General features: G+C 39.8%; 1 protein-coding gene across 3 annotated transcripts in view; it reads left to right on the top strand.

The window, feature by feature from the left end:
• LOC134358996 (inositol polyphosphate-5-phosphatase A) overlaps positions 1-21001 on the top strand; it is a 475517-nt gene that overhangs the window by 425095 nt on the left and 29421 nt on the right. For all 3 annotated transcript variants that reach the window (XM_063071762.1, XM_063071763.1, XM_063071764.1), the window contains exon 12: positions 4548-4621. In XM_063071762.1, the coding sequence (XP_062927832.1) occupies positions 4548-4621 (74 nt within the window). The remainder of the gene's footprint in view (positions 1-4547; positions 4622-21001) is intronic.

Below are 21001 nucleotides of genomic sequence, written 5' to 3'. Positions count from 1 at the left end.
CTGAGTTTCTGGCAGGAGCTGAGGTCAATTGCTTTGTTCTTCACGTTATTTAATCTTCTCATCCGGTTATAGATTGTGAATAAAATCTGGTGTGTCATTTTGTTTTGGATTCCACTTGTACATCAGGAGAGGAACTATGATTGCAGTAATTTTCTTGGGTAAATCAAATGCAAAAGTAACCCTACAATTGTAACTACGAGTGAACTTGGAGACAGGCTAGCATCAGGAAGGATCTTACAGGGATTTCGGCATGAATCCAGGACCAGTTTGTTTTGCTGCTCATTTACATTGTGCCAAGCAGTCAATAACCTGAAATTGAGAGGTGCGGCAAAAGGATCTGAAATTTTCACTACCAGGCACTCAAGGCTTGGTCATAGGCATATACATAGACACATAAATGTAGCTAGGATGCCTAAGACTTTTGCACAGTACCATATTTCTCAACTTGGAGCAGAAAGCAAGTTTGTAAATCTGGTGGGAGCAAAGGATGTTGGGAATGGCGAGGGTGGAGTGTCACATAAGGGGTGTGTGGGTGCAAACACACCCATCATGGAAACACTTGGCAAGGTCATTTGATTCCAAACAATTGGTTTATTGACTATCACAGAATGTCTCTAATGCTTCCCACTCCCTTCCCCCTTTCCCGACCATGATTCCCCTCTCCCCACCTCCTTCTAACTCTCAGCCCACAATAGAGACCCATATCAGAATCAGGTTGAACATCACTCACTTATGTCATGATCTTTTTTTGCATGACAGCAGTACAGTGCATAAAATTGCTGCAGTACTGTGCAAAAGTCTTAGGCATCCCAGCTATGTATATGTGCCTAAGACTTTTGCACAGTACTGTAGTTAATGTTAGCAGATGAAAAGTTGCAACAAAAGATGGCCCTTTGCCCCTCACACCTTCTTGGCCATTCAGTGGAATCAATGCTCATCCGCATCCATGCCACTTTCCTGCGGAGTCCTTGTATCCCCATCACCTTAATATCCAAAGACTGATTGATCTCGAATAGACTCACTGAATCAGCCTCCATAGCCTTCTTTGGAAGAAAATTCCAAATATTCACTGTCACTTCTCTAAAAAAAATCTTATCATCTTGTTCCTGAAGGGCTGGTCCCTTATTTTGGAAAGGCAGTTTCTGGTTCTGGAGTCCCTAACCAGTTGAAACATCAATCCACATCTAGTCTGTCAAACTTAGGATGCTCAAGAAATCTTACACGGTCCACAGAAGGTTCAACCTTGAGTAGTTAACTACTCACATGCCCATTCAGCTGATGCTTCAGTGATGACACCACTGACAGCAATCTATTACTGGAGGGATCAGTGTAGCAAAAACAGGTCACACAAAATGGATCAGGAGCCTCTGAGCAGGGAGTAAAGGCATTCCCATCAACAAAAAGCTGACGGCCTTGAAAACACCAATCCCAATTGAAAAACTGATCAACTGCTTGCAACTACTTTGCCTACTATGATAGAGAAGAAACTGAGAAATGTCAGACCTGAGACTTAATAGCATTACTGGATCCATCTCATTCCTGACTACATATATGTGCCCATGGGGTCTCTAGCTAATAAGCCAGCCCTTTCCTCAACAGGAAAGGTTTCCACCCCCACAATACACAGATACTGTGGGTCATGAGCAGTGTCTGCTGATGGTCAGTGCCATATTTCTAAGCAGCAGATACTGCATCCTCACGGAGACTGAATCCTTAAACATTTCCTGCCACTGCTACCTAGGAAGATAAACCCTTAGGGATAATGGCCACCCTCACCAAAGTTCAAAGTATATTTATTATTAAAGTGCATCTATGTTCAATCCTGAGATTCATTTTCTTGCAGGCATTCACAGTAGAACAAAGAAATATAATATAATCAATGAAAAATTACACACAAAAATATGCAAACAACCCACATGCAAAAGAAGACAAACTGCAAATAAAAAAAGCAAATAAATTTTTAAAAATATTGAAAACATGAGATGTACTGTTCATGAAAGTGAGTCCATAGATTGGTACAGGATTGAGGTGAGTGATTTATGCGCGCTGGTTTGGGAACTCAATGGTTGAAAGGTGTTAACTGCACCCAAGGCTCCTGCACATCCGTCCCTATGGTTTGATCCACTGAGTTCTTCAGTAATTTGTTTCTGCTTTGTGAAGAGCAAGACTGAAAAGAGACCCTCTTGTGCTCAAGAGGAAGTGAAAGTACTCAACAAGCCACAGGGAGATATGTAATCAGAGGAAGTGCCTGTGCTCCAAGGACACTAGCTAGGTCCTCCATGGAGACAAACCTTGTTAGGAGGGGGCTCCAGTTTCCTCCTCCAGATTGAGACTCTTGCAATTTTTCAATCAATATAGAAATAAGATTTAAGTCCTCACAAAATATGCCAGGGTGAGCTGTAGACCATTGAAAACAGTTGGAGCAAGCTTTTTCCGTAATTAGATCAAGGATTAATTTGTGAGTGTTTTATCATCAGTGTAAGTAGTCCTGGAAAAGGAGGACATGAGAGTTTATTATTTCTCACCTGGGCACCCTCAGCTGATTATCAGTGTTAAAATGAGAGTGTGGAGAGGGGTCACTGCAGGCACTGGGTGCTATATTTATCCTTATATAATGTTTCCCTCATCAGGGAGCCCCCTGAAGCCCTGCATTCAATGGATTGCCTCTCTGCTGTGTTGGGAGGAGAGGCTGTTAGCGTTGGATGGTCGCCATTTTGGGTCAAGTCCCTGAATCAGGACAGGCTGCAATATGTACCCAGCCTGATTTTAGCCCACCACCCCTCATGCATCATTCTTTCTGGGATAAAGCCGTGGCAGTAGTCCACCGGCATCTAAATATGTTTGAAATACAGATGTAGAAAACTACTTTTGTTCAAAGTTAATAAAGCATTTAAAATTTTAATAAGGTGATTGTTGAATAAAATTATTTGGATGGAGTTCATAAGTCCACATTTGATAAAGCAGTAAAAATATTTGAACAATGTTGCCATGATGCAAGGTGATCCCTGCCTCTCAATGGAAAGGTGAGAGAACTGGTCATCCTTGCAGGTGATTCAGGTGACTGCTTTCATACAGATAATTAATGTGTACAAGTAGCTGCTAATTTTGCATTTCAGGAATGATTTATGAGGTGGCATGGGATAGAGGGACATAATCTAATTTAGATCAGAACCTCTGCCACCCATACAATGGTATCTGCACAGCTGTGAGATGAGAGATGATTAATGGGCAGTAACATAAACATGCTGCAGTCATAAAAGGTGTTATTTTGATGACATACTTGTCAGAATAGGAAATGGCACTTACAAAGAGTGATGGTCAGTAGCAGAACAGATTATTATGAGCTTTCAGTCACTTATTCACTTGCAATCCAGGTTGAGTACAAATATTGATGCAAAGATAATGCTGTTTGTAACAATTTGAATGGCTGTTTGTACAAAAGCTGCTAATAGCTCCATGATCTAACCTTGGGCTTCAGTAAAAGTTACAGAGAATGGATCACAACTCATTTAATGGGAGAATAATGCACAAGAGCTGTATTATGTGTGGAAAATGAATGTCATTACTTTCAGACTCTTGAGATTGTATTAACTTCAGGTCATCACAAACCAAATTGTATGTTATCCTCCAAACTAACATCATAAAAAGTGTGAATAATCCTGCTTTCTCTCTGTGCACACTATCAGCCTACCCCTCCCCATAAACCACCTCCCACTCCAACCCTCCTCCTGCCCCCAACCATTTTATGCTCTTTCAGTCATGAACAGGACTGTTTGCATTACAGCCACAAACATTAATTGACAATTTAAAATTAAAAGTGATTTTTTTTGCCTGCTTGTAGGGGTTTGCTGCTAACCAGCAACTAATGGGCTTAGAGGGCATTGATGATAATGTAGAGCTGTCACCAAAACAGCTTTTCACTGTCCACACTTTGATTTCAAATTTCACATTACTTTTAGGTAAGGTTGTTTAAACTAGGTTAAGAAGTAAAACTTAAAATGGAAAAATAATGAAATATAATTAGAAGTAAAAAAAGACATTCATAAAAAGAACCTCTGGAAAGATTTGTGAGTGGAAGCGCTACTTTTATGATCAAGAACTAACATCCAAAAGTAAATAATTGTTATAAGGTTAACTGCAGTGAACAGTCAGTGAAATGTCAACTGGTAAATAACTAGTTTGTTCATTGAATGACTGAGTCACGCATTGATGAGGAAATGCCTGGGCTTCAGCCACGTCTGGTCTCAGGCAGTGCACTGTAATTACTTTCTGTATTGTTGGATAGCAAGGGGGAAGTTAGCCAGTTTTATTTTCCATGGAGTAGTTGTGGATTGGGTCTGATCGTGATGTTCGCAGTGTTCAGAAAATCTGCCCACTCCAACAAAGTATCTGTGTTCGGCTAACTGGACCCCATCAAGAAGCAAAGAACTTCTAAAGATAATGAAAGGGGATAAATTTGAAAAGATTTTTTAATAATTCAGTTGCAATGAAATTCTGTAATTATAAGCTATTGTGAATTAATGGTTTGTTAATCAATTTCTTTTCAGCTTTTAGAATTTGACAGAGAGCTGTCTGTATTTAAAGACAAGTTGAGTGAACAAGAGATTGCATTTCCACCCAGGTATCAAATTTATCCTTTCTATATCCTGTTACAAATATTGAACTGAAAGCAATATCTCTGCACGAAATATAAAAAGAGAACCTTGAATATTTAAGGTGTTTAATTTTCTTTACAATAATGTGAAAAGTGGTTCTGTCGTTATCAGCATCCTTTGCAAATGTTTTATTGGGATCACAAATGATTAACAGGGCCACTGATCCCAATGAAAATGGAGAGAAAATACTTCTGTTTAGAGTAAGGTTGTGACTTGACCTTTGACTGTGTATGTCATTGAGTGCTTTATTAAACTCAGTTGTTTTTTTTAAATCTTGCACTCAAGGTAGGGGATCTTAAAAATGTGTCTGTGCATGCATTTCTGTAACCATGACTTTTTAATATTAGTGTATCATATATTTCATATTCTGAAATTGATCTAGTGATAATACAGATCACAAACAGTATATCAAATAAACTACAGAAAGCATTTGTGTTTTACATTGCTTTACATTATATGTATTGATATTGCATATCAAAACATGTTCTAGGATAAACAGCTTGTTTATTTTCACACCTATCTGTCAAAGAACACAGGGGGGCAAAGCCTGGCCTTTCTTTGAATATTTGGACATTCTTTGAAGGAAACCAGAGTGGGCACAGAACAATAGCATTAAAAAGGAGAAAAGAAAATGGAGACAGGATTGGAAAAAATAAATTGAACAATAACCATAAGACCAAAAGACATGAGCAGAATTAGGCTATTCGGACCATCGAGTCTGGTCACAGGTTAGAGCTGGAGAGCATTCAGAAATTTGTAGCCAGAGGTCGAGTGCAATCAAAGCATCAGATAGTCAGGTTTAAAGTTTTAACAATGCTACTTGAGTAGTAACAATGTTCCCCCTAATTTGTAATGACAGATGTGTGTGCAAAAATCTTGTGCTGTGCAATTTAATAATGTGTGCACCAAATAATTTCTTCAACAAGAACAGTATAAATAAGCTCGTTCTAAAATCTGCAGACAAATGATCGCAAACTCCACATTGTCAACACCATCCGCAGCAGAAACCGGAAAAAGAAATGTGATTGTGTATGATTGCGAAATGTACATAACATGCCAACAAAGTAGAGGGTGGCAACCTTTTGTGCGTAGTTTAAGATCCTTTGTCTGCGAGTAGCAAAAGATGTGTGCATGCGCACATCTTAAAGGGAACATTGAGTAGCAACACATGAGGAAAACAAGAAGAATATGTTTAAACTGCCAAATAGTAAATAACAAATATTTTGAAGCTTCTGACTCAAAATATTCTTCAAATATTTCATAATTTGGCCTGTGTTCGTGTGCATCTGTATGTGCACTTGTGAGTGTGTGTGTTTATTTGAATGTGCACACATTCAAATTGAAGTTGATTTTCTTGTCTATTTTGTATCTATATTGACTCTCAGTGTACTGCACTTCTCTATATACTGCATGGCATATTTTGTTTATCAATTATGTATTGATGCCTTTTGACATTAATATTGAATCTGCTTTCAGCATTCATTCAAACAGGTATTTCAGTAGACAATGACTTGCTGTATCATTTTTTCCCTTGTCATTTCTTTAAATGTATCTCTTTGGTATCTATCATTCTATCACTGAAAGAAGATTCTCCTTATTAACTCTTTCAAGTTTCCCCTTTACCTTATTTGCTTCTTGGATAAGTAACCCATTCTCTCTCTCTCTAATTAACTCACGCATAGAAAGTGGATTGGTTAATGCCTGTTTTTATGAAGAAATCTCACATAAATGCAACTTAGCTAGCATTTGATGAAATACAGGTTTCCCCCGCTATCCGAAGGTAGAGCATTCCTATGAAATAGTTCGTAAGTCGAAATAGCGTGAAGCGTAGAAGCAATTACCAGTAATTTATGTGGGAAAAATTTTTGAGCGTTCCTAGACTCAAAAAATAACTTACCAAATCATACCAAATAGCACATAAAACCTAAGATAACACTAACATATAGTAAAAGCAGGAATGATATGATAAATATACAACCTATATAAAGTAGAAATAATGTATGTAGAGTGTAGTTTCGCTTAACAGAATCAGGAAGATTTCGCCAAAACCGATTTATAGAAAAAAATCGGCACGTACATGCATGCGCACACATCTGCCCACGCAAGGCTTCATGGTCATGGTAGTCTTTCTCGGGGTAAACACAAGTTTAAAGCGGGCGTCTTTTTTCGTAAAAGTGAAAATCCTCTTTCAGTTAACGAAAACAGGTACCAATGTAGGTCTTTCGTAAAAGCGAAGTGGCGTAAAGCAAATGTTCGTAAAGTGGGGGACACCTGTAGTGTCATTGGCACTTCCAATCAGTCTTCATTTGAGTGAATCTGATGGTTTTCCAGCATCGGACACATACTTGATCTTTCTCCCATTTAATACCAACTTCTGTCCTGACTGGCATAAATTAGAACAGTGTGGTGTAACTTGCAAACTCTCTGGACAGAGAGATGCTTTTCAGTTGGAGCTTGTTAAATCATTGTCCCCATCTAGACATTTTGATTACACCACACACTATTTTAATGTCATGATAGATCGCCAGCCATCAGTTGAGACAACCCAGACAGCAGAGAATTTCCTCCCACATTCCAAAGACGTACAGGTTGGTAGGTTAATTGGTCATTGTAAATTGTCCCGAGATTGGGCTAGGGTTAAAAATTGGGAAATTGCTGGGCAGCGTGGCTCGAATGGCCGGAAGAGCCTATTCCGTACTGCATCTCAATCATTCAATCAATCAATAAATAAATAAATAAGTAATACCTCGTATTCTCTGCTGCAGAATCATCTCTTCTGATCATAAAACATTAACAAATGAATCACTGAATCATTTAGTGAAGTAGCTTACTACAATTGTTTGCAGTGGTGTGGAAGCACATATCTTGTAAGGATATGAAATCTACTTGTTCAAAGCTAGATAGAATCAGGATACTCATAATAGGAGGGGTGGTCAGGGTCTTCCTAAAATATAGCCCAATGTCACCTCTTACCAGCCTTGATATCGCACTTCACATTTATTTTACTAGTGGCCATTAAGTGTTGGTGCCTTGCTCCTGTATGAAGTATGGCACTCTTCTCAGACTGGGACACAAGTTGTTAAAAATGTTGGTGAACTTAGTATAATCCTATTTTAGGTCTGTTTCTCACTGTGAACCACCGTAATATGGTTTCAGTTTTTTTTTTGGCCAGATTCACTTCTTTTTATGAATGAAAGTAAATCTGTGCCAACACGATGTGAAGAGCACTTCCTTAAATCACCAAACTGAGGGATATTTCAGTTTCTCATTTTTAATTCTTTGTACCATTTAAGCAAAGCTCTTTTTTATCCTCTGAAAGTCATGGATTTTCTAATGCCTTGGGTCCAGAATTTATCATCATATTTTAACAACTCTAAACATTGCTTTGCTAAGATTCAACATAATCAATTTAATTTTTCAGTGAGATCCCCCCCCCCACTCATTCTTCTAAACTCCAGTGAGTATAGGCCCAAAGCTATCAACACTTCTCATGTGTTAACCCTTTCATTGCTGGGATCATTCTCATGTGCCTCCTCTGGACCTTCTCCAAGGTCAGTACATCCTTTTTCGATAAGGAGCCCAAACTGCTCACAATACTCCAAGTGCAGCCTGACCAATGCCTTACAAAACCTCAGCATGGCATCCTGTCTATACCATTAGTACTATTAACATTTCCAAGTTTTGTGTCATCTGCCCATGATAAAGTTACTTATTCACAGTATTTCGGAAAGAACAGTGATGTTTTTTGAGATTCAGCCATGAAATATGACAATATCCTTAACCTTACTGAATGAATTAGAAAAAAAAACTGCATTGATCCAGTAGCTTCCATTCCCTTATAATGGCCCAAAGCACACCACAGCTATCAAGTTACCTTTGAACTGCTATGACTGTCATCCAAGAGACAATAGTACCATTAAGGTCTTAGACTGAAATGAGATAACTGGCCGAGAACCCTTGATGTAGGATTGCTGATGGAGGATTATTATTGATGGGACTTCAGAAAATTTGTCTGCTACCTTTGGATAGTATCCAGAAATATTTTGCATCAGTTAGAAAAGGAAAGAGTGTGAGTGAGTGAGTGTGTGTGTGTGTGTAGGGGTGTTGTTTAATGATTATTCTGAAAGGCTATACCCCTTCTGCATTTTCATACTGATTGAAAGTCAGGCTTGATCCTGTTGTTTCTAACACAGATGTAAGAATACTTGAGGCCCTCCATCAGTCAGGGTCGACCATGGATGTTGTATCTCAGTTGTCTATGTGATAAGCAAGCCAGTACGCTAGCCAGGGCATTACAACATGGAGGGCAAGCTGTTGCCCATGTAGAAGGCTCCCCCTCTCCGTGCACCTGATGCATCCACATGAACAGTGGAGTTCGATTCAGTTTGGCACCAGTGGTGTTACAGGTGTTGTCAGTCAGAGTTGAACTCAACAAATTCCCTTAGGAAATCCAGCTCCAGATTTTTGCTTGGGGTTTACTCCTGAAGCCTTCCCAATAAGTGGGTATAGCTGCAAGCTAGTGGAGGTTTAAGATCAGAGATTTTCTTCTCTTAGATGAGCTACCAGCCACAGCTGAAGAGCCCCATCTGCCCAAAGTGAATGGTTTTAAGGCACCAGTAGCCTGCATTTGCCCCTTCTCTGGTCAATAGACACAGTTCCACCAGGCTTAGTCACTAAGCCACACATGCAGACCAGGACTATTTGAGACGCATACCATTGCGAGCATTGTATAGGTAGTGGGAGCTATGACATTCTTAAGGAACCAATAAGGCTAGTATGATTTCTGCATCCAAAGGCTGGCAGAAATATGGAATTTCCACAAACGGCATTTAGCGCTTAATGTGAGATTTGAGATTGATAGATGGCCTATTCCTGCCCCTATATTCCACAAGACCATTAGATGTAGGAGCAGAATTAGGCCATTTGGCCCATTGAGTCTGCTCTGCCATTTTATTGTGGCTGATCCAAATTTCCTCTCAGCACCAATCTCCTGCCTTCTCCCCATATCCCTTCATGCCCTGACCAATCAAGAAACTATCACCCTCTGCCTTCAATATACATAAAGACTTGGCCTCCACAGCTGCCTGTGGCAAAGAATTCCACAGATTCACAACTCTCTGGCTAAAAAAACAAAATCCCTCCTCATCTCCATTCTAAAAGGACACCCTCTATTCTGAGGCTGTGTCCCACCATAGGAAATATTCCTATGACTAACATTATTTTATAATTTGGAACTATTTTATAATAATCTTATCACTTTCCCAATATTAATGTGACATCTGAAATTTGAAAAAAATGTATCTTATATTGTCTTAAAGATTCAACAAGTGTGATTTACTTTAGAGCAGCAAAATGGAACCTCACAAATGACACTGCATTATGTGTGAAAGCCTCTATTCCATGTGCAAACACCAACCTATTCGGCTTCAACCTTAAAGAATAAGTTTGGTAATAATTAATTCTTATGTCAGAAAAGGAATCAATTACTCAGGGTCCCAATTACATATGAGGAAACCATTCAACTGTAAAATAATTTCAAGATTGACTTTTTATAATGAAAATAAAGCACTTAATTCAGTGTCAAGCAATTAGATTTACAAAGCAAGTATTAACATAAATCAAATCATATAGAAACGTAACAAATTTTGAGTACTTCACCCTGAATTCTTTAAATATTTTAATTTTTTAAATTAACTCATTGAATTTGTTTGAAGGAATATTTAATTTGTTTGATTGAGTTGACTGAAATACACGAGTTCATCAAGTTCAGTTCATTCCTAATCAGTTACATGAGTATAATAATGAGGAGGTTATTGAATAGGATCAGAACTGGGACACACACAATCCATTTAAATGTGTCCAGTTCTTCAGAACAAATTACAATAAAATAAAAACCAGAAACAGAATAAAAGTTGTTTTTAAATCAGTGATTTTCACTTGTCAGACAGTATCGCAAAGTGTTTTATGAGTTCATTATTTAATATGTTCTTCAGTGGAGAAACATATAGCACAAGCTTTGTTGTTTATTATCATTTGAAGAATAAGATGTACAAATTGTTCATCTTTGATTCAGCTTGTTCCCGTCCGTCACAGAACACAAACACTGCATTTTTTTTTTCTCTTTTGAGAGTTTCATTTCTGACCCATCCTCACAGACCTGCAGAGTTTCTAGGATGTCTGCTAACTTGCCAAGGCAAGCATCAAGCTAGTATCAACTTAGTCTTAAACACCAAACGGTGAAGGGACAACTGTATATCATTCCTCACTTCCATTGCTGCTGTCTAGACTTGGCAAACACCCCGATGTGGGAAAGGAGCCATTCGTTTAATCACTACGGCTGTGACTACAAAGTATTCCCTGCTGGGCGCGTTAGCAGTTTTAAACATAATCAATGCCTAATGGCTTCATAAATAATACAACTGAGACTCTTAACAAATTATCATTTAATTTTATGAACTGTATAAGACTAACTCTTCATTACCTAATGTTTAATGTCAATTCTGGCTCTTTCTCTTCTCCTTAGATAGTTTACCATCATGCAAGTTAGTGCATCTGTACAAGTAATACAACAAATTGCACAAAATCATGCAACCATTGTACAATCTATATTGAATATTGACTAAGACTAAAATAAATAATACCATTATTCTATATTCTTTTAAAGCAAATGAATAATCTGGAATCTTGATGTTGTTTTGGTACACTCAATTATTCCAATCATTGAAACTAATGAACAACATCTAGAAGATGCCATCACATTTGACAGTCAACACTAGGGCTATATTACAGTTGCTTTTAATGTTTAAGATTGTGCATGCCTCTAACAGCAAGTACAATTTGTATGTTAAATGCAGCACAGAAATAATTTGTACTTAGCTTACAAATTGTGTACATTGTCATTACCACTCCTCTAATAATGAAAGATATTTCACCAGGAACAAATTTGGAAGAAGTTCCTTTTTGAATATGAGTTTATCATAACAAGAGCTTTGAAATACTTAGTGAGAACACAGCACTATATCATTTCCATGTCACGCCTCTCTGACTCCAGAATGAATGCTAACATGGGAAAGCCAAATTCAGCACAAATGTGTGCAGTGTTCGGTCTTGTCACAACTGACCTGATGGATGACTTCTTGAACGTAAGCAATATGAATTTACAGCTTCTATCATATACTTTAAATCACAGCACAAGGTACGGGAATGTAACTTTCACCGATTTAACAAAGTAATGTACAAAGTTCCATTAATTATATTTTGGATAAAACAAAAATCAAGGGCCCATTTGTCCAGGTCACAAGAGCTCATCCATTTTACAATACCTTATGCATCGTAGAATTTATTAAAGGGCGATGCAGGTCAAGGCTTAAGATTAAAACATTGTATTTTGAAACAATTTTAAAACATTGGTGGAATGAGTAGCAGCAAGTTAAAGATTTGGAGAGGCAATTTCTGAGAGCAGGGTTAATGATTTCATCAGTGTAGAGCATAAAGGCATTGTAGGATGCATATGAAATGCAGAGCTGAAGAAGTCTGCAGTGGTTGAATAGAAAAAGGCCACCAAAATATATTTAAAGATTGAGCCTTTCAAAGGTACCTCAGCAGAGGTAAGGAAATTTGCAAAGATTGGTAAAGATAAGTAACTTTAGAAGAAAGCTCAGTGTAGGATAGGATATTGGCCACAGGGCAGTTGGTGGAATTAGTTTAGAGTAGAGAGAAGAATAATATAGAATTGAACCTCGAGTGATGAAATCGTGGATAAAGATTTGGTACCATAAGTTTTGAGTTTGACGTAAGTGTTGTTGCTGATTCAGAATCACGGGAGGTGGGTTTGCTAATAGAAATGCTATAGCCAAAAGCCAAATTTTTTTTTGAGTTCCTCTCTGTACCATGTGGTGCATTGGGCAGCAACTTGTAATTTCTTTAGTATTTGTCTGTTTTTTATGATGCCAAGTTGAAGCTCAGTGCTCAACCTGGCACGGATGCAAGGAGCTGGCCAGATTTGAACCCCTGGACCACTCACCTGAAGTCCTGTGTAGTTGCCAGTACACCACCAGATGGCTCAAGACCAATGTAGCACAACTGAATGGCACATTGCAATTTTGTATGTGTTGTCTCTAGGTAGAATTCTGAGTCACATTTACTAAAAGCACATTAGGGAAGGGCATGAACATTAAAATCTTGCTCATGATTTTGATTCCATTGATTTCAGCAGAACTAAATTTCTGAAAGAGCGTTGACTACCAGATACTGCCTCATGCATTTTGAGCCTATAACCAAGGGTTTTTTTTTGAAGATTCTAAAAATATTAGGCTCAAACACAGAAGCTGGATGTTGCAAGGAAGTACCAGTTAATAAATCTGGCACAGACTTTGTAAGAAGATATTTCTGTGGTCCAACTGGTAGAAGAAGTGACAATCCTGAAATTGAACTGAGTTCCAAAAGCGAGATGGAATTGTCTTGTGGATAAATGAAACTTGTGGTGAAGCCACCATTATAAGCTTTAGAATCTCAGGTTAGAGAGTAGGCCTTGAATAATTTTTGCACAGAAAATACAGTGGAAAACAATGGATTATAGGTTTGTGTCCACCTCAAAGTGGAAAGGGATCAGTGGAGAGATGGATTTTACTCTAAGGCAAGGGGTCCACATTGTTTAATGGTATTGGTCCATAGCATAAAAAGGTTGGAACCCCTGCTGTAGCGAGGCCCAGGATGGGGTGAAGTGTCAAAGTGTTAGTCACAAAAATTGAGATCAAAGGGCATCAGGCATGATTACTATTACCTGTTGGGGTTGAGAGCTGGATCCCATTTGTGAGTAGGGGAAATAAATGGGTCTGTGTTCAGTTTCTGTCTGTTATCCACATTTCAGTGGGTGCCGGTACAATACCCCCCAGGACCATGTAATGTAATATGTTTTTGTGGCACTTTTTCAAAGGCCTTGTGAAAGTCTTAATACACCATATTGACATATCAATTCTGCTAATTGCAACCTCAAAAACTCCAAATATTTGTCACATATGATTTCCCTCTCATAAATCCATGCTGAATCTGCTAAATAGTAACTTATTGTCCAGGTTTATGATTACCATTGCATCATAATGATTCCATCCCTTCCCTGCCATTGTCTAATTGTCTATTGTTCCTTCTATTTTATTTTCTTCCTTTCTCCCATTTACTGTGTCTAGATTGAGATACAGGTGAAGTCAGAAGTTTACATACACATTTAAACTCAGTTCTTCACAATTCCTGACGCTTAATCCCAGAAAACATTCCCTGTCTTAAGCAACACACATCAAAGTTGCTGGTGAACGCAGCAGGCCAGGCAGCATCTCTAGGAAGAGGTACAGTCGACATTTCAGGCCGAGACCCTTCGTCAGGCCAAAATTCCCTGTCTTAGGTCAGTTAGGATCACTACTTTATTTTAAGAATGTGAAATGTCAGAATAATAGTAGAGAGAATGATTTATTTCAGCTTTTATTTCTTTCATCACTTTCCCAGTGGGTCAGAAGTTTACATCCACTTTGTTAGTATTTGGTAGCATTGCCTTTAAATTGTTTAGCTTGGGTCAAACGTTTTGGGTAGCCTTCCACAAACTTCTCACAATAAGTTGCTGGAATTTTGTTCCATTCCTCCATACAGATCTGGTTTAACTGAGTCAGGTTCGTCGGCTTCCTTGCTCGCACACACTTTTTCAGTTCTGCCCACAAATTTTCTATCAGATTGAAGTCAGAAAATGATGTCAAGTCTGGTTCATCCTTGGGAGCAATTTCCAAATGCCTGAAGGTACCACGTTCATCTGTACAAACAGTAGTACACAAGTATAAACACCATGGGACCACGCAGCCATCATACCGTTCAGGAAGGAGACGCATTCTGTCTCCGAGAGATGAACGTACTTTGGCGCGATAAGTGCAAATCAATCCCAGAACAACAGCAAAGGACCTTGTGAAGATGCTGGAGGAACAGGTAGACAAATATTTATATCCACAGTAAAACGAGTCCTATATTGACATAACCTGAAAGGCTGCTCAGCAAGGAAGAAGCCACTGCTCTAAAACCTCCATAAAAAAGCCAGACTACAGTTTGCAAGTGCATATGGGGACAAAGATCTTACTTTTTGGAGAAATGTCCTCTGGTCTGATGAAACAAAAATTGAACTGTTTGGCCATAATGACCTTCGTTACATTTGGAGGAAAAAGGGTGAGGCTTGGAAGCCGAAGAATACCATCCCAACCGTGAAGCCTGGGGGTGACAGCATCATGTTGTGGGAGTGCATTGCTGCAGGAGGGACTGGTGCACTTCACAAAATAGATGGCATCATGAGGAAGGAAGATTATGTGGATATATTAAAGCAACATCTCAAGACATCAGCCCGGAAGTTAAAGCTCAGTCGCAAATGGGTCTTCCAAATGGACAATGACCCCAAGCATACCTCCAAAGTCGTGACAAAATCGCTTAAGGACAACAAAGTCAAGGTATTGGAGTGGCCATCACAAAGCCCTGACCTCAATCTGATAGAAAATTTGTGGGCAGAACTGAAAAAGCGTGTGCGAGCAAGGAGGCCTACAAACCTGACTCAGTTACACCAGTTCTGCCTGGAGGAATGGAACAAAATTCCAGCAACTTATTATGAGAAGCTTGTGGAAGGCTACCCAAAACATTTGACCCAAGCTATACAATTTAAAGGCAATGCTACCAAATACTAACAAAGTGGATGTAAACTTCTGACCCACTGGGAAGGTGATGAAAGAAATAAAAGCTGAAATAAATCATTCTCTCTACTATTATTCTGACACTTCACATTCTTAAAATAAAGTAGTGATCCTAACTGACCTAAGACAGGAAATGTTTTCTAGGATTAAATGTCAGGAATTGTGAAAAACTGAGTTTAAATGTATTTGGCTAAGGTGTATGTAAACTTCTGACTTCAGCTGTATCTGTCCTAAGATGTATGGACTTATGGAAATAACAAATAATACCAGACTTAATCAGTTCCCCTCTACCACCACTCTGCTCCGTCTAGCGGAATTAGTCCTTACTCTTAATAATTTCTCCTTTGGCTCCTCCCACTTCCTCCAAACTGAAGGTGTAGCTATGGGCACCCGTATGGGTCCTAGCTATGCCTGCCTTTTTGTTGGGTTTGTGGAACAATCTATGTTCCGTGCCTATTCTGGTATCTGTCCCCCACTTTTCCTTCGCTACATCGACGACTGCATTGGCGCTGCTTCCTGCACGCATGCAGAACTTGTTGACTTTATTAACTTTGCCTCCAACTTTCACCCTGCCCTCAAGTTTACCTGGTCCATTTCCGACACCTCCCTCCCCTTTCTAGATCTTTCTGTCTCTGTCTCTGGAGACAGCTTATCTACTGATGTCTACTATAAGCCTACTGACTCTCACAGCTATCTGGACTATTCCTCTTCTCACCCTGTCTCTTGCAAAAACGCCATCCCCTTCTCGCAATTCCTCCGTCTCCGCCGCATCTGCTCTCAGGATGAGGCTTTTCATTCTAGGACGAGGGAGATGTCTTCCTTTTTTAAAGAAAGAGGCTTCCCTTCCTCCACTCTGCTCTTAAACGCATCTCCCCCATTTCACGTACATCTGCTCTCACTCCATCCTACCGCCACCCCACTAGGAATAGGGTTCCCCTGGTCCTCACCTACCACCCCACCAGCCTCCGGGTCCAACATATTATTCTCCGTAACTTCCGCCACCTCCAACGGGATCCCACCACTAAGCACATCTTTCCCTCCCCCCTTCTCTCTGCATTCCGCAGGGATCGCTCCCTACACAACTCCCTTGTCCATTCGTCCCTCCCATCCCTCCCCACTGATCTCCCTCCTGGCACTTATCCGTGTAAGCGGAACAAGTGCTACACATGCCCTTACACTTCCTCCCTTACCACCATTCAGGGCCCCAAACAGTCCTTCCAGGTGAGGCAACACTTCACCTGTGAGTCGGCTGGGGTGATATACTGCGTCCGGTGCTCCCGATGTGGCCTTTTATATATTGGCGAGACCTGACGCAGACTGGGAGACCGCTTTGCTGAACATCTACGCTCTGTCCGCCAGAGAAAGCAGAATCTCCCAGTGGCCACGCATTTTAATTCCACATCCCATTCCCATTCTGACATGTCTATCCACGGCCTCCTCTACTGTAGAGATGAAGCCACACTCAGGTTGGAGGAACAACACCTTATATTCCGTCTGGGTAGCCTCCAACCTGATGGCATGAACATCGACTTCTCTAACTTCCGCTAGGCCCCACCTCCCCCTCATACCCCATCTGTTACTTATTTTTATGCACACATTCTTTCTCTCACTCTCCTTTTTCTCCCTCTGTCCCTCTGAATATACCTCTTGCCCATCTTCTGGGTCCCCCCCCCCTTGTCTTTCTCCCCGGACCTCCTGTCCCATGATCCTCTCGTATCCCCTTTTGCCAATCACCTGTCCAGCTCTTGGCTCTATCCCTCCCCCTCCTGTCTTCTCCTATCATTTTGGATCTCCCCCTCCCCCTCCAACTTTCATATCCCTTACTCACTCTTCCTTCAGTTAGTCCTGACGAAGGGTCTCGGCCTGAAACATCGATTGCACCTCTTCCTACAAATGCTGCTTGGCCTGCTGTGTTCACCAGCAACTTTGATGTGTGTTGCTTGAATTTCCAGCATCTGCAGAATTCCTGTTGTTTGCTAACAAATAATATCTCTACATCTGTGTCTTTCACAATCTTAGGATGCAGGTCATCTGTTCCTGGTGATTAATCATCTTATAACTTCATTATTTTTTCCTAAACATTTTCTTTAACTGATACTATTTTCTTTTGATTTCCTCATTTACTTTTAATTTTATGCTATTTCCAGCAGCTTTCCTCTGTTTGCATCCATGAAGACAATGGTTCAATGGTTCCATTTAATATCAGAGAATGTATACAGCATGCAACCTGAAATTCTTACTCTTCACAGACATCCACGAGACAGAAGAAAAACCCCGAAGAATGAATGACAGAAAACATTAGGACCCCAAAGCCCTCTCTCCCCTTCCCACTCAAGCAGCAGCAAAGCATCAACCCTCTAAGCACGTTTGGATAGCGGTAACAGAATCGGTCTGAGTCAGCATGGATTTACAAAGGGAAAATCATGCTTGACTAATCTTCTGGCATTTTTTGAGGATGTAACTATGAAAATGGACAAGGGAGAGCTAGTGGATGTAGTGTACCTGGACTTTCAGAAAGCCTTTGATAAGGTTCCACATAGGAGATTAGTGGGCAAAATTAGAGCACAGGGTATTGGGGGTAGGGTACTGACATGGATAGAAAATTGGTTGGCAGACAGGAAACAAGGAGTAGGGATTAACGGGTCCCTTTCAGAATGGCAGACAGTGACTAGTAGGGTACCACAAGGCTCGGTGCTGGGATCACAGCTATTTACAATATATATTAATGATTTAGATGAAGCGATTAAAAGTAACATTAGCAAATTTGTGGATGACACAAAGCTGGGTGAAATGTGAGGAGGATGTTATGAGAATGCAGGGTGACTTGGACAGGTTGGGTGAGTGGGCAGATGAATGGCAGATGCAGTTTCATGTGGATAAATATGAGGTTATCCACTTTGGTGGCAAGAACAGGAAGGCAGATTACTATCTGAATGGTGTCAAGTTAGGAAAAGGGGAAGTACAACGAGATCTAGGTATCTTTGTTCATCAGTCACTGAAAGTAAGCATGCACGTACAGCAGGCAGTGAAGAAAGCTAATGGCATGTTGGCCTTCATAACAAGAGGAATTGAGTATAAGAGCAAAGAGGTCCCTCTGCAGTTGTACAGACCCCTGGTTGAGACCACACCCAGAGTATTGTGTGCAGTGTTGGTCTCCAAATTTGAGGAAGGACATTCTTGCTATTGAGGGAGTGCAGCGTAGGTTCACGAGGTTAATTCCCAGGATGGCAGGGTTATCATATGTTGAAAGATTGGAGCGACTGGACTTGTATACTCTGGAATTTAGAAGGATGAGAGGGGTTCTGATTGAAACATATAAGATTATTAAGGGATTGGACATGCTAAAGGCAGGAAACATGTTCCTGCTGATGGGCGAGTCCTGAACCAGAGGCCATAGTTTAAGAATAAGAGGTAGACCATTTAGAACGGAGTTGAGGAAAAACTTTTTTCACACAGAGAGTTGTGGATCTGTGGAATGCTCTGACTCAGAGGGCAGTGGAGGCCAATTCTCTGGATGCTTTCAAGAAAGAGTTAGATAGAGCTCTTAAAGATAGCCGAGTCATAGGATATGGGGAGAAGGCAGGAACAGGGTACTGATTGTGGATGATCAGCCATGATCAGAGTAAATGGTGGTGCTGGCTCGAAGGGCTGAATGGCCTACTCCTGCACCTATTGTCGATTGTCTATTGTCTCTCCCCACTTCTTCCAGCAGAAAGCATCACCCCCCAACCACCACCTGCCTGGCAAGCAATAGCAAAGCCCCCACTTTCAACTCACAGACACAATTTACTTTTTTAAATTATTCTGCCATTGCCTTTTTTACCCCTGATGTTCAGTCTCCGAGCAATGATCTCTTGACCACTTCCTGACATAACCCATAATGCAATTCTTGCCTGCTGACCAGGCCCAGAGTCACACAACAGAACTTTGTCAGGATGAATCATGTCTGTGATTCATGCCAAAAGAGTGTTGGAGGATACGCCTAACTTGGCCTGGGAACTCACTGAGAGCTTTGTTTAAAATTTCATTCCCTGACCTGATTACTTTAGTCTGAAAGTAAGTATTGGTCACATTAAGCACAGACTTGACAGCTCCAGCTATTAGCAATAGAAGAGGTGCATCTTTTAATTCAGGAATATTAGTACACTACCAATCAGTGAGCAGAAAGCAGCTATGAATGAAGACTTCTTGAAGAAGGGCAAACATGTAAGTAATTGATACACTATCAAGCAATTCATTAATTACAGTATTGACTCTAGAAGGTTGTAAAGTGACATTGTTTAAAAGTGATTTTTTTTCCATTGTACACGCCCTTTAGTGAAGTTTGCATTCTGATAAATGTGCAGGAATACTAATCTAGAGAAATTAATCAGCTTGCAGGAGTGACCTGCACATGTTTTTCATTGTATTAGGTTGCCATGTAATCTGCAGGGATACACAAGATGTGCACATATAACAGAACATCCCAGGCTAGTTTACATTGTGGTTAATGAAGTCTTGTTCAGGACTTCTCATCTGCAATCTAGCCCTTTAATTTGAGCAAATTTAATGAGATATTGGTCAGTGAGATAATTAAATATTGTGAATTGCAAGTCCAAATTTATTTAGCATTTCTATTAAGTAGAAATCAGTGTGATAATAACAGATCTGGAACATTAAGTTTAGCTTTCCAGGCTTTTCTAAATGGAATGTTTTCAGCTTCTGTCGACAGAAGAGATCCAAGAATATATTGTAGTAAACCTACCTGGGTAATTTTGATCAGATATGCAGTGGAGTGATTTAAGTATTATTTGCTCTACTTGTCCTTTGCTACTGCAGCCTGATTGACCCCATTTTCTTCAAAAACCTTTGACCCCATTGTTAGCTTGGTCACCATGGTGTTATTGTAACATTTGCAAGTAGCAGCTGTTTAACACACAGTATTTTAACTGTAATGTTTGCAGTTCTGTGTTTACCATACTGATTAATTTTTCAAATGAGCTGCACAACATCACTTTGTTTATACTGCGAGAAAGCTGGCACTGGACCTGTTTGAAGCAATGCAAAACTGGAAAAAGAAAGTCATTTTTAAAGAAAAGTAAGAAGTCAGATTAACATGGAGAACAATGAATTTGCATTTTAAAAATTCCAGCATTCATCTCAAAAGCCCTTTATATCAGCTAATAAGCTCTATTTATTCAGGTGCAGTGTCCATTTTAAATTATGCTTCTTCTACTTTGGTAATTTCACAACAAAATCAGGAACCTGGCTAATTGTTTCAAATGATATTATTGGTCTTTACAATGCAATAATTATTTCTGGAAATGTGTAATACCTTGAAGTGATTGTACCCATTCACAAGGAGGTGTTATGTTTGAATGGATTCATGCATTGATTTTAGCTTTGCAGCTAAGCGTTTTCTAATTCAATATAACACTAATGTTGTGTAAGCAGAGTTTATTTTGTACTGAAACAACTTCAGATCACAGTGGGAGATCTGAAATAAAACTTGAAAAAAGAATTTACATAAAAAATCATTCTTGATTCCTTGCACTAAATAGCTGTGTATATCAGCAGATGTGTTATCAGCAGAATATAATATTCCACTGCAACACACACAAAATGCTGGAGGAACTCAGCAGGTCAGTCAGCATC

This window comes from Mobula hypostoma, chromosome 19, assembly GCF_963921235.1.
Source record: "Mobula hypostoma chromosome 19, sMobHyp1.1, whole genome shotgun sequence".
Taxonomy (NCBI): Eukaryota; Metazoa; Chordata; class Chondrichthyes; order Myliobatiformes; family Myliobatidae; genus Mobula; species Mobula hypostoma.
Note: the sequence above shows the minus strand (reverse complement) of the source record. Positions and strands in the feature narration are given on the sequence as shown.